The sequence below is a fragment of the Trichosurus vulpecula genome, chromosome 1, assembly GCF_011100635.1.
Source record: "Trichosurus vulpecula isolate mTriVul1 chromosome 1, mTriVul1.pri, whole genome shotgun sequence".
Taxonomy (NCBI): Eukaryota; Metazoa; Chordata; class Mammalia; order Diprotodontia; family Phalangeridae; genus Trichosurus; species Trichosurus vulpecula.
In genome coordinates, this window is record NC_050573.1 from 226,648,534 (window position 1) to 226,663,505 (window position 14,972).

General features: G+C 41.1%; 1 protein-coding gene across 1 annotated transcript in view; it reads right to left on the reverse strand.

Annotated features, from left to right (window-relative positions):
* GNAL (G protein subunit alpha L) overlaps nucleotides 1-12,596 on the reverse strand; it is a 520,980-nt gene extending 508,384 nt beyond the window's left edge. Inside the window, exon 1 of the mRNA XM_036753740.1 lies at nucleotides 11,443-12,596. Within this exon, the coding sequence (XP_036609635.1) occupies nucleotides 11,443-12,136 (694 nt within the window). The 5' untranslated portion in view covers nucleotides 12,137-12,596. The remainder of the gene's footprint in view (nucleotides 1-11,442) is intronic.
* Nucleotides 12,597-14,972: the final 2,376 nt, after the last annotated feature.

Genomic DNA, 14,972 nt, shown 5'->3' on the forward strand with positions numbered 1-14,972 from the left:
TGTGTATGTGTGTATATATATATATATATATATATATATATATATGTATGTATGTATACAGTAATGGAAAGGGAACTGGCCTCAGTTAGGAAGACCTAGATTCAAGTCCTGCCTTGGACATACTGGCAGATTACTTAACCTCTCTGTGCCCAAGGCAACTTTCTGAGGCTTTATAGCCTTACAGCAGAATAGCTGCAGATATGAAATGGCTATTCTCTAACCTGTAGCCCAGCAGTTTCAGCCCAGCAGTACTATTACTCTTAGCCACCTGATCTACCCACCTATGGAACTTTGATTCATCCACACTGGCTTCTGAGGCTGCCCCAGTCCTTCAGTTCTGAAGAGCATGAAGCAGATAGCCTGGGGATATACAGAATTCAACACCAATTGAGCTCTTATTTCCAGGAAGGCAACTAACAGAATCAGGATTTTTAATTTAGCCATATGCTATCTAAGTATACAGTTAATCCTCAACATTCGTGCTGGCCATTAACTTTTGCTACTTTAAGCATTACCATGATTTTATTAGGAGCCTCATTTTCACTTTCCTGTTGATAGTTGGGCACATTCGTGGCTATGTGCAGTAGTGAAAAAAATGAGAGGCTCAAAGAGCAAGTTAATATCCACAAAAAGGAAGAAAACATTCATTAAAATTTCCAGAAAGTGGTCAAGACACCTCTCAAGTAAAGAATGAGAGAACTGAATGGGCCAGCCTGGCCCAGGGCAGGAGTTCCAACTCACCTGGAGACATGTGCTTTTGATGTGGGAACAATTCAACCAACCAGTTGAAAGGAAAGTAAGAGGTGGTAGGTGTTGCCCCTTTCCCTTTTTCATATTAGGGTTCTTCTCATATCTCCACCTTTTCCCATTCCATCAGTTGCCTGTCCTCTCCCCTGCATTTTATGGGTTATTTCATAGTTATTACGTTAGAAAATGTATATATCATCAGAATTAATATTTTGCCATAAAGAATTATGTGCAGAAAAGCATATTTTCAGCACTCTCTAGTGAAAGATTCATTTTTGGTGGTCACAGGAACCTGACCCCTTATTTCCCATAGGTTCAGTGTATCCACATTCCTGTTTTTTACTTTCACATAGTTTTCCAGGAATGTCAAAGTTGAGGGTTGACTGTAATTAACTTTGTGTCTTTCAGAAAAACGCTATGTACATGTTCCTGCTGCTGAACTCACCCTGGTCTCATTCTTTCTTGATGATGATAATGACAATAATAATAGTAATGGCACATTTGTGATGTACTCTGGAACTTAAAAAGAACATTCTTCAAAACTTTGTAACCCAGGAAGTGCAAGTATTGTCTTCATTTTATACATAACAAAATGGAGTCTCAGAGAGGTTAAGCCACTTGTCCAGGGTTATACCACTAAGAGCTAGAGGCAGATTTGAACCACATCTCTCTCCTGGCTCCAAATCCAGAGCTTTTTACCATGTCACCATGGTTTGATTTTAGGTCAATTTGTCTCTTGGTTCCTACCCTGGTCTGGTACCTGACCACTGAATCTTGAATATGCATAGCACATCTTCTGTTTAGTATCTATGACCATAATTTGAATAATCTATTGCTATTATTCATAGTGCCTTGCCTCCAGATCTACTGGTTACTTGGCCTCGGATTATTCTATACTATCTCCATGTATTTCTATTAACTTAAAGGTGTAACTTCCCAGAAACCAGTGGCACCAAAAGTGTTTTCATATATAGTCTCATTAAATTCTTACAGTGGCCCTATAGGGTGGGTTGAGTATGTAGCATTATCACCATTTTACAGACGGAATGAATGAAGCTCTCTAATCCAGGATCACATTCTCTGTTGGAAATGGGACTGGAATCCAGTTCTTCTAACACTAGGTCCCATCACTTATGATATTGCTACGTCCCCTATTGAGGTTGTATGTCAAATGCCTTAGAGCTGCTTTTTTTGGTTCACAAAGTATGAGTTAGTTTAGAATTTTATTTAAAACAACATGAGCAACAATAACCCAACCCTTTCCTGGTGCCTGGCAGTGCAGATCATCTGTTTGATAACAGTAGCTTCAAATTGATGCCCTGACCTCACATTTGATTTTAAGTTCAGAACACAGAAAAATGAAAACTGGTTGTTTACTGCCATTCTGAGAACCACAGAATGTCAGTGTTACAAGGGACTTCATAGGCTATGTAGTCCAACCAGTATGGGAAGGGAAGAATGCTGTCTGTGTTCATCGTCTACTCTGGACACCCCTAGGAAGGGGAAATTCTCTCTGGCTCTGCCACTCACTACCTGTCTGACTTGGAGGTTACTTAACTCCTCCAGACCTCAGTTTCTACAACTGAAAGGGGAGTGGGTTGGACCAATTGATTTCTAAGGTCCCTTCCAAGTCTAATTCTATTGTACCGAAGTAGCCCATTCCTCATAGGCTAGCTCTACTTGTTAGAAAGCTCTTCCTTAAACTAAGTTAAAAAATCTATCATTCCACAAGTTCTCCCCAATGCTCTTGTTTCAGTCCTCTAGGGCCAAACAGGACAAGTACAAACTCCTTGCTAAAGGATAGTTCTTAAAATATTTAGGATCACAGGATCCTAGAGTCAGAGGTGGATAAGACCCTAAAGGTTATCTAGTCCAGTGCCCTTAAAGGTTAAACTTCTCATGTTCCCCTTAAGATTTGTCTTCTCCAGGCTGAACATCCCCTTTTCAATCCTCATACGGCTTGATCTCAAGGCCCTTAATCATCCTGATCACTTTCTCAGGGAGACTCTCTACCTTTTAGGATTACAACATGAAAAATAACACCTACAGATTAGCATGCTAACCCTAGGGATGAACCCATACAGAGCAAAATAAGAAGCATTACAAAAGCCAAAGAGTTCTACAAAGGTAAGAATTTAAGAGTTACTGACTTATGCTGAGTCCGTGTTCTCCAGGAGCTTACCACCTTGAATCACACACTCACACACACACACACACACACACGCACACACACACACACACACACACACACAGAGTCAGAATTGGGTATGGAACAAGATGGAAGAGAAAAGTCACATTATCCAAGAGCTAAAGTCAGCAGGGACCTTAGAGGTTATCTAAGCTAACTACCTCATTTTTACAGATGAGAATATTTCATTTCAGAGAGTTTAAATGACTTGCCAAAGAACGCACGGGGAGGAAAGGGCGAATTCAGAACCTACACTAAGATTTTCTAACTCCAAATCTAGTCTTCTTTCCAATACACTATGGTTGATCACAGAATGGACCCAAGCCCTACAACTCCTTTCTACCTTTCACATACAACCAATCACTACTGCAATGTAATCTTCTCTCATTTTGCCACCAGGAATTAAATTGGGGAGAGAAGCCCCAGGACTCACTGTGGCAATCTATCCCAATAAATCGCTGCTGTGACTGCCACAGCTAATCCAGGCACCTCTGGCTTTTCAGTGGCAACTTTAAAGAATGATTTATGACTCTGGATCTGTGTCTCATACCACAAAAAAAGGATTTCATCACTATTAAGAAGAGACTGGCATATTACTCAATACATTTTAGTAAGAATCAACTTTGTGCCAATCCCATTGAGCCACAATTGATAGTGATTCATTTATGCCACTGGGAAGCTAAGCAGAAATGACATTCTGTTTTGGAAAGAAGTCTGTGGAACTGAACTCTGTTAAAAGGTTTGAACATATCTTTTAAAACAAATGTGATAAAGACTCTAAAGCTCCGAATCCTACTCAAGTGTTTTATAAACACTTTAAAATTTATTGAATTAAGTAAATTAATTAATTAAAATTTACTGTGTGCTTAGCAATTCCCTAAACATGAAAAGGGGTAAGGGAAAATCCAGATTCCATATGGTTCCTGTACATAAGTAATTTAGACTTGTCAGGGGAAGAGGGGTAGACAACACATATAAAATGACACAGAGTAATTCAAGATTGTACCAAGCCAGAGGCAGTGTGGTATAGCAGAAAAGTGCTGTATTTGGAGTCAAAAAACCTAGGTTTAAATACTGACTCTGTCACTTAACGTCTAAGAGCCTTAGTTTCCTCATAAACGAAATGAGGTGATCTTTAAGGTCCCTACAACCTCTAAATCTATTATCCCATGAAGTGTTAAATTGCATGGTAATTACTATAAGTATTACTGAGCTGCTAGGTGGCTAAGTACATTGAGTGCCAGACTTGGAGTCAGGAAGACTCATCTTCATGCTCTAAAATCTGGCCTCAGGCACTTACTAGCTGTGTGACCCTGGGCAAGTCACTTAACCCTGTTTGCCTTGATTTCTTCATCTGTAAAATGAGCTGGACAAGAAAATGGCAAACCACAACAGTATCTTTGCCAAGAAAAACCCAAACGGGGTCATGAAGAGTTGTACGTGCCTGAAAACGATTAAACAACAGCAACTACTATAAGTACTACAGGAATTCATTGGAGGGAGAGCTTAATTACAGCTGGAGCAGTCAGGGAAAGTTTCATAAGGTGAGATTTGGGTAGAATTTAGATAAATATATCAACTATTAAATTCTTTAAATTATAAAGCCTTTATGACAACAACGCTGCATTTGGATAGGTCATCTGGCAATGCTTGAAGGAGAAAATGAAATTTACAATTGGACATTTTGAAATGTATCAGAAACTCCAAGGGTATTTTCCTCAAGAAGTTGAAACAGACCAACTAATGTGATGTCTTAAGTCGCTATGCTTGGAAGATTAAGCTGAATAAATGAGGCTACCTCAATACCTTGAACACAGGACAATGCAGAAGAAAACAATGCCTACTTGTTTGTGGTTTTTTTTGGGAAAGATCTCACTACAACAGCAAAAGATCCATTGCTTAAGCACAATTCTGGAAAGTTATTCAGCTGTTGATAAGGATATCAGAAGAAAAGTTAAGATTCTATTCTTTTGCCTTCAACTGAATGACTATGATAAAATGGGCTTATTAAAAACACCCACTTGCAACGTGGTATGTCCTGAGAAATCTAGATGGCATGCACATTCAAGTGGTCCTGCTTTCTAGGAGTTTACAATCTAGTATTCTCATGCTTCTGTTATGCTATTTGACAAAATGGTATCATTAATGAAAGCTCTGAGGTGATGTACCAAGGAAGAATTCCAAGAGTATTGGAAGGCCTGCTTGCTTCTCTCAGTCTTTGGCGTTAGTATTTTCATGTGTTATTTGTTCATAATTTGATCCTATGAAATGATCTGATTGTGCTCACATGTGTTTTCTTTCAAAATATAGCACTTTCTAGTACACAGTACTCCTCTAAAGATCTTTTGCACCTCTTCAGAAGGGTTGAGGAGGATCATAGATTTAGACTGGGAAGGTACTTTAGAAGCCATCAGGTCCAATCTTAGATGAGGAACTTAAGGTACAGAAAGGATAAGTGACTTGCCAAGGGTTACACCACTAATAGGTGTGTGAGGTAGGATTTGAATATACATCTTCCTAAATCTAAATCCAGTGCTCTGTCTACTATACCAATGATAGCAGCTGAGAAAAGGAGGTGCAACAACAGCATACAGTAGCTCAATATTAATCTATACAGATCAACTCTTTAATTTTATTTCTTATTGCTCTTTTTTTCCTCTCAATTTGCCCTTATTCTTCCTATCTTGGCCCTCATTTCCTTTACTTTCCCTTCCATACATCCATTAGGGAACCTATGGGAAGTGGGTTGGGAAACTGTATATATGAAAAGCTCTATTTGGGCGATCAGAAGGAATGGTCAATACTAGATATACTTCTATTTTCTCTCTTCTCTCTCTAGTAAAGCTGATACACCTGAGTAACAGGATATAAAAAAGAATAATTTTCCCCTTTTCTTTCCCCATTCAACAATATGTTCTTTCTCCTATTTAATCCCTATAGGCTACATTAACCCCCATTAACCTGTAATTTCCTTAACCCTCCAATAGACTCATCTCCTTAAGAACAGGGACTGCTTTTTGCCTTTCTTTGACTCCTCAGTGCTTAGCACAGTGTCTAGCACCTAGCAGGCACTTAATATATCCTTGTTGACTGCCTGAATTATCAACCTAAAATTAAAAGAAAGAAAATGACACCTTTTAAAGAACATTCACATCTACAACACACACACACACACACACACACACACACACACACACACACACTTTTGTCCATCCTTTATGAGTTTACATCTATGTTGCCTCTGTTTGAATGGAAACATCCAGGATATAGGGATTATTGCTTCATTGGGATATACCACTTTTAATATGCTAACCATCACTACCCATCAACACCAATATCTGCTGAATGTCTACTTTGTGTAGCTTCCCATGATGCCACACATAGGGCATGGATCTCAACCTCAAGGTGCTTACTTAGTATTGTAACCCAAATTCTTAGTCAATAGCGTGCATCTTGTAGGTACAGAATATGTGTGTCTGATTACTACCACCATCATGTAGCATTGCATCACTGTTTTGAGTTATGGGGAATGATCAAATGAGATGAGAGCAATTATGTTAGCCATGCTGTTACACAAATTCTCAGGTGAATTAAGAAGCAATCCATCAACCCACAAAAGCATTCACAAACTTCTCCACAATTTCCAGTTCATCAGTGATGACAGATCTGAAAGCTAGTAGCTTTAATAACTCAAAAAATTCAGTCCAACACTAACTAAACGCTCGTTTTCTTTAGTGAGTAAGCATATGCCAAGTTGGCCAGATATTTAAGGGAATGAAAAGGGAAAGCCTACTCTGTACCAGGAAATTCATACTGAAAATTCCTTATGGTACCAAAACATCACAAAAAAGAATGAGTCTTATTGCTGTCATATTTCCTTTTGCAGTCTAACACGATGTACTGTAAAAATCATGACAATAATCTTAGATGAGTAAGATTTGTTTTGTGTTATAAACCACTTTGAAGAATGTGAACATGTCATATTTCATGAAATAAACACAAAGGCAGGATTTGATTCATAAATGCATTGGCTCTCTTAATAGCATGTACAATAATATATATCTGTGCAAAAGACTAGGCTACTAGACTTTTATGCAACAGATATACTATTATGCCATTTCACATCTGAATTTGGTTTCCAGAATGCTAAAATGTGTTTTCATCTTAATAATCGCATTTAATCCTCACAACAATCCTTCCAGGTAGGTGCTATTATTATTCCCATTTTAAAGTTGAGGAAACTGAGGCAAACAAAAGTTTAGTGACTTGCCCAAGGTCAAACAACTGATGCTGGATTTGAATTCAGGCCTTCCTGATGCCAAGCCCAGCACTCTATCCACTGTGCCACCTACCATAAGAACTTAAATGACTGGTCCAAGGTCACAAGTAGTAGAACTAATACTAAAACTCAGATCTTCTGATTCCTAGTCTTCTACTTTTTTTCTATAATACAATTATGTAAATTCTAGTAAGAGTCATCCTCTCAAATATTCCTTGAAAAGAACAATACATGGTTTCTTCTTTGCACACAATTATACGGCATATGACTGTAGTATTTCATTATTAGTCATCTGGTAGTACATTATCCTTTTAAAAAAACCGAAGTTATCACATTCCATTTCCATATACTCCTCTCCCCAACTGCGCACAATTATCATACTAGATGATGTAGAATTCCCAAGGGGGGCTGCCAGTAAGCCATGTAAATAACATGAAATAAGACCCAATATGGATATGTATCTGGCTTTTAGATACCCCATTGCCCCCTTGAGCCACGGTAAGTTCTAGTCAGGTGTTTTAAGGACTGGGTTTAAAGGCCCAGATGACACAGTAACATCCTGCAAAACTGACCCCTTAGTCGACTTTACTCTTAGGGCCTTCAGACTGATAGGTTGGATCTAAAACTTTGATTGCTAGGAGCCAGATTGGTTTAGCCAACTTCAGCAATCAATTGGAGAATATTCTTCTCCTACTCGTTTCTGTTTCTCCTGGGCTCCTTAGATAACTAGATTCCTGGGATTACATTTTCCTTGAGTCAGTGGTAGTCCATATATACTAAAGCCAAAGTTACCACAGAGAGTTTTGAAATATAGCCTCAGACATTTACTGGCTGTGTGACCCTGGGCAAGTCACTTAAACCTATTTGCCTCAGTTCCGCATTTGTAAAATGAACTGGACAAGGAAATGGCAAATACTCCAGTATTTTCCCAAGAAAACCCCAAATGGGGTCACAAAGAGTCTGAAAAAATGAGTGAAATGACTCAACAACCACAAAGAGCTACCACAAAGACAAACCAGTAGAGGACCAACAGGATGGCAGTTTATATTTGCCATATTCCCTGACAGGTTCAGAGTTGGTCCAAACTCATACACAACTGGGGAGGTCCTGAGGCTCCCAGAACAGGAAACTAAGGAAGGAGGGAATGAAGAACCCACAATCATCTAGTGGTATTCAAACGTGAAATCACCACTAATTCATACAATAAAATACTGGGCTCCTTCAATCAGTTAGCCCACAATTATGTACTAAATTCCTATTATAAGCCAAACACCGTGCTAGACACTGGGGATACAAACACAAAAACTGAAATAATTACCACTCTAATTAAACTCAATTTTATGAGGACAACTGAAAATATTATAAAAACACATTGGCACTAGAGATGAGTTTAAGGTGGAGTTAAAAGACTCAGAAAATCCTTAAAATTCTCAACCAAATCCAACCAATTCACCAAAACTAAACGTCTATTTCTATTTCAACACATACTGATACTCGGATAAAAAAATGACTCTTAGATATGATGATCACTTTTGAGTCACACAAGCTACTTATATAAAAGACCCATATGTATTTTAATAATGGGAATAAAATATTCCCAAACAAAAAACATTCCCCCCAAATTACAAGCTTTTTGCTTGCTGCATTGCTATAAAGGCTCTGTAGGGTTGTGAAATAATTTCTTAACTCAAAATGAATTATAGTAAGATATGTCCATGAATCATTCACTTTTCACTTCTCAATCTTCTCTTGCTTTCCTACCTCCTCAAAGAGATAAAGGTTGTAATTCCAGGACAACAAGCAAAATTTTGCAGATACCATGAACCTTGGGGTGTCTCCCCACCTTCACAATCATACAAATTCATCAAAGGTGGTTTGGTTGGCCTTCTAGCCCACCACTTTTGTTCAGTCCCTTGTCATACACCACATTCTAAGGCCAAATGGATTGAGAACTAACACTTTCATGGCTAACAGCTCATATTGGACTCTGGAGACAATGAAGCCAGAGAGCAATAAATCTGGAGTTTAAAGACGTGGATTGAAGGTTCCACAAAAACATTTAGTAGCTATATATCAACCAACTAAACAAAGAAGAATAAGACTTCTACAAATTTGCTTATTAGGAGACTGTGTATGTGTATATGGAAACTTCATAAACTTGAAAGCATTATATAAATATGAGCCATTATTGTTTTAGGAACTCCAACTACCCAAAAGTATCAGGGTCATGAGAAATGTATAATGGAGTCATAGCCAAAGCCTATCTTTCAAAGAGATGTTGTGTGTGTGTGTGTGTACATGTGCTCATAACCCCAGATTTCTCTGAACTTCAAACATGAATCTAGAAGGCATTAATAAGTTCCATTAAATGTGTACTGACAGTGGTGAGACACTTTGCATGTGTTAAATGACTTGCCAAAATATTAAATATCAACCATTGTTGTAGTGAACTAGTCATGGACTCAGTTTATAACTTTGTATATAGGTACACATTAGTACACTGTGTCTCTTTGTGTAGAGTATTTTTAGTTACACACAAAAAAAGTTTTTATATGATTTGAGGAAAGTACATGAAAAAAACTTTAACAATACTCATCTGGCAGTTAAATACAGCAGGATTATAAGTACATCTCCAAGGGAACTTTGGTGTATTCCTAACATATTTAAGTATGAAGACAACAACAATAACAGTTTTCCCTCTAAGAATTACAGAGCAAATCAAGTAGAAGATCATCAACACAATTTCTATTCTTTGTGTTATATAATAAACACATTTACGGTTCACATCTCCTAAGCCGTGACCATCTTACTCAAGCTAATGCACTCAGACTATGTATTTTCAAAGCAAAGTACAGAGCACTGAAAAAGTACATCTTTCATACACAGCACTGAATTGCACATAAGAGTATTATTTTAAGAGTTTGTTCTTGAAAATGTTTGATTTTGAAATGCAACAGGTATTAGGAATCTATGCCTATCTTTTTGTTTATACTGCAAATACTGTATTCTAAACAGCTGCAGGAATTTTTCCCAATTACCAGATATTAGAAACACTGGTAAGCTATAGTTCAGGCTTTCAGACAATAATAATAAACCCCATGGTTTATTTTGAGGAGTTTCAGTGGTACTGTACTGGCAACCAGCACGTGCACGTATCACACTTGAAAAGGCTGTCACAATGTATTTCTTTTCCTTTTTTATGTTAGGATTCATGAGAACAGTGATGGGTATGGATACTCTTGTTGTAAGGTGAAATATAAATAGTCTACATAGGAAGGAAAGCAAGCCAGACTCTAAGTGGGTAATAAAATGACAAAACAAAAAAACACACCACCAAAACAAACATTACAAGGCACACCTATTGGAGTCTTCGCTTTTGCATTGTGACTGAAATGAAAGCTTTGTGGTTAAGCTAAAAGGCTTCAAAAAAAACCCCTTTCCTTTGTCCACTTAAAACAAACTGCACCAGAACTATTCCCCTTCTTACAGGAAATGAGATGCTTGAATTAGGTATCCCTGTGGATTTCACGTCGCTGCAAATGAATCAACTCAGGGAAAAAAATCTCTGGAGAGTCTCATTAATTAAATAACAGGCACTAGCAACAATTACACAATATGTCCCCCAAAAAGCCAACAGTCCAAAAACGTTTTCAAAAATAATGTTAAAGAGGGCTCACAGACCCATATCCATTTGTCCAGGCTCAACATCTGACATGTATCCTCCAAGGGCATCCTTCTACAGATCAACGGTTATTCTATCAGCCACCGACCAACTAGAAGACAGGAGAGGCAGGGGATTTTTAAACAACCTTGCACCTGGGCTCTCCTAAAAGAGCCCGCTGATTTTTCAAGAAACGGGACAGTTTACTCACACACGTCTCATAACTAGGTTCTCACACCTGAAATAAACCTGAAGCTCTGTAGTCCAGCCTCACTAGTCCTCTTGCTTCGCGCCTGGGTGGAGCGACTGACCCGAGTACGCGCAGAAATTGACTCTCTCCTGTCAACCACACACGCGCAAAACCCACTCGCCGCTCCAAAAAGTCCAGAAAAAGAAGATGGAGGAGAAAGGGTCAAGGTCTGGGCGACACGACCATCCTAGAACGAAAGCGTTAAAGAGAGGGAGGGGAGAAAGGACAGGAGGGGAAGGAGGAGGGATGACAGCTGGGAGCAGGGAGAGGAGAGCTCCCTCTCCCCGCCCCGGCGATGCTGTCTGTCGCGTACCTACCCAGTAGCAGAAGTCGGTGAGTCTGTTTGTACTCCCTCTTCTGCTCCTTGAGCGCTCGGTCGATGCTCTTGCTCACTTTCTTCGCTTCCCTCTCGGCCTCGCGTTCCTCCACGCGCAGCTTGTCCCAGTGTTGCTTGAGCGGCTGCTGCTTCTGCTTGCCGTGTTTCTGCTGCTGCTGCTGTTTCTGCTGCTGCTTCTGCTGCTGCTGTTTCTGCTGCTGCTGCTTAGACTGCTGCTGCTGCTTCGTCGGCTGCTGCTTGGGCTGCTGCGGCTGCTTCTGCTGCCGCTCCGTCGCCCCATTCCCAGCGCCGCCGCCGCCACCGCCACCGTTCTGCAGAACTAGCGCTCCGTCCCGGTCCCCAGCGCACAGCTGCTTGCCCGCTACGTCCCCGCGGCGGAGCGACCCCGCAGCTTCTGTTGACACCGCCGCCTCCCCCACGCAGCCTCCACCGTTGCTGCTACCACCGCCTCCTTCTCCACCCCCAGTCCTGGCTGCAGCCGCTGCCCGCGGGTCCCCGGGACGGCGAAGCTCTCCGGAGCTTAGCGCTGGCAGGGCGGTGCGGTCCGGTTGCTGCTGGGGCAGCTGTTGCTGCTGCTGTGGTGGCGGCGGCTCCGATTCCGAGGTCGTGGCGTTGGAAGTGGAGCCGCTGGGATCCCCAAAGAGCCGTGGCCGCAGACTGTAGCACAGTCCCATGTTTCACTATGGAGCGGGGTGTGGGGAGCCGGAGGAGGAGGAGGTAGAGGAGAGGAGGAGGAGAAGAAGGCAGAAGAGGGGGAGGAGGCAGGGGAGGGGGAGGGGGAGGGAGAAGAGGAGGAGGAGGAGGAGGCAGGGGAGGGGGGGTCGGGGTGGGGGGGAGCCGAGAGGAAACACCTTCTCTCGTCGCTCCCCCCCCACCCCCCCTGCTCCGGCAGCAGTCGCTGCCGAATCACCACCACTTTGGCTAGGGTACCGGGGGGCAACCCGGCAGGGACCTACAGCTGCATGCCTGCCCGCGAACTGCGGAGAGAGGATGCGGTGGGTCTGGGCCGAGCAAGCGAGCAGCAGAATCCCTCACATCCCCAATGTGCCATTTTGCATTTTCCTTCGGCAGCGGCAGCAGCGGCTGCTACACCGCTCGGCTGGGCTCGGCTCCTAGCTCGAGATCACCTGACACGGAGGGAGAGCGGACAGCGCTGTCGGTCCCCCCCCCCCGCCCGCCCCCTCCTTTACCGTAAATACCGCTGCCCAAGAAGAGCGCGCAGCAGTGGACTATAGCGATAGGCGGCCACTGAGGTTCTCCCTCTCCACCCCCTGCCCCCAATCTCGACTGACACCTGAATGCAGTCCCTGAGCGGTGGTCTGACTTCAAAAGGACTTCTTGATTATGAGAATGAACAGTGATTACTAAAGAAATTTAAGGATGCAAAGCTGCATGCTGAAGGCTAACATGCATTGATTTTCCCATATTCGTCACACAAACCGGCTCCTGCATCCTTTTCTGCTCATCTACTTATATCTTCCTTGCCCCTATAAAGAGATACACACAAACTAAGGTCGATGCCTTCGTGTGTATACAGTACATACTGTACAAATAACCTGCTTGCAATCTCTATTTCATGAGCTACATGGAAACACAGATTTAGAATTGGAAAGTACTTTAAGGATTATCTAGTTCATACCTCTCATTTGATAGAAGAGGAAATTGAAGCTCAAAGAGGTTATGTGACTTGCTCTAGGTCAAACAGGTACAAGTCCTCTGATCCGAATCCAGCACTCATTCTACTGTGCCATCATTGATTCTGAATCCTGACTCTGCCAAATACTCCATCTGTGACCTTGGACAAGTGATTTGATTACTTAGGACCTCAATTTACTACGTGTCACCTTTTAGATAAGTGACTGGGCCTCCCTGAGGCTCAATAAAGGGATTGGACTAGATGACCTCTAATGTCTCAACCAGCTCCAAATCTACTATTTGATGAAAATCAAATGCCTCAACATTCATTTACGTACCCTTCAAACAACCTTCAAAAACGAAAACCGTCAAACAACATCACATATCTTTTCAATATTAATGATATATTTAGAGGAGGCTAATGGCTAAAATGCAGTTATAAAGTATACATTGAACGCTTTCTTTTTCTTAACTATCAGATAGTAGTTCAAATTAGTCTAACAGTGTGTATCCTTTTACAATTGTTTTACTTTCATTGTGGATTTTTGGTACGCTCTGCTACTTGGATGAAGTCAAAGGTGGCATAATTATGTTAGAAAGCTAGCTTGACATCAGAATGACTAAACAGGTTAGAAGAATGGGCACAATAGGAACATCAAATTTAAGGATAAACACAAAGTCCTACAATTGGTTATAAGACAGGAGAGAAAGAGTAAAACAATAATTTGTATGAAAAAAGATTGAGTGGACTGCAAGTTCAAAATGCGCCAACAGTGTGGCTTGGCAACCAAAGAGTTAATTTAATCTTCAACTGCCTTAATAGAAGCCGTGGTGTCTAGAAGGAGGGAAGTGACAGCCCTTTAGTATTCTGACCTAGACAGAACACATCTGGAGAATTGTCATCAGTTCTGGGAGCCTTGTGTTAGGAAAGACATTTAAGAAGAGGCAGAGCAACCTGGAAGTTGAGGGGACTCAAGAATATGCCATAAAAGAATCATTGGAGGAACTGGGGCTGTGTGGTTTGGAGAAGAAAAAACTTAAAGGGGACATAGGTTCAGAGCTGGTGGAGACTTTGGAGGTCCTTTAGTGGAACCCCTTCACTTTAAAAATGAGGAATCTGAGCCCCAGGGAGGGGGAAGGAAGGAAATGAACATTTATTAAGCATCTATTGTGTGCCAGTCACTGTGCTAAGCACTTTACAAATATTGTCTCATTTCATCCTCATAATAAGCCTGTAAGATAGGTGTCTTTAATGCCTCCATTGCACAATTGAAGAAACTGAGGTAAACAGAGGTTAAGTGACTTGTCCAGAGTGACATAGCTAGTCAGTGTCTGAGGCCAGACATGAACTCAGGTCTCCCTGACTCCAGACTAATTTCTTACTACAGCTATAACTTTCTTGGAGAAGAAAATGGCCGTGCCTGGGAGGAAGCTATGGCTGAGAGGACTAGGAAAGCCTAAGTAAGATGTGTCTGAATGGCCAGAAAAGCAGGACTTAGTGAGTTGCTTGGACAGAAAAGATCTGAGAAGAATATGAAGTATCAGTTTAGCAGTCCTACAAAATCTCCTTAGAAATTTTTATTTCCCAAGAGGTTGTTACAGAGGTGATAGGTTAGTATTTCATGAACTAAGAATTAGTTAATGAGCACTTATGATTCTTTTGTGTTTTAACCATATCTTTTGTGGTGGAAGAAACTTTTTTTAAATGCCTTATATTTTATCTACTATTCTGTACAGTGAATACATTGCAGAAAGGACTCTTTAATTCCTTTTACAGGAGAACCTACTCATGAGCTATATTTGAGCCTTGTTGTAGGCAAGAAGCATAATGAGTTAGAAAGGGTGAGAAAAGCCCTATCATTTATCTTTGGCATT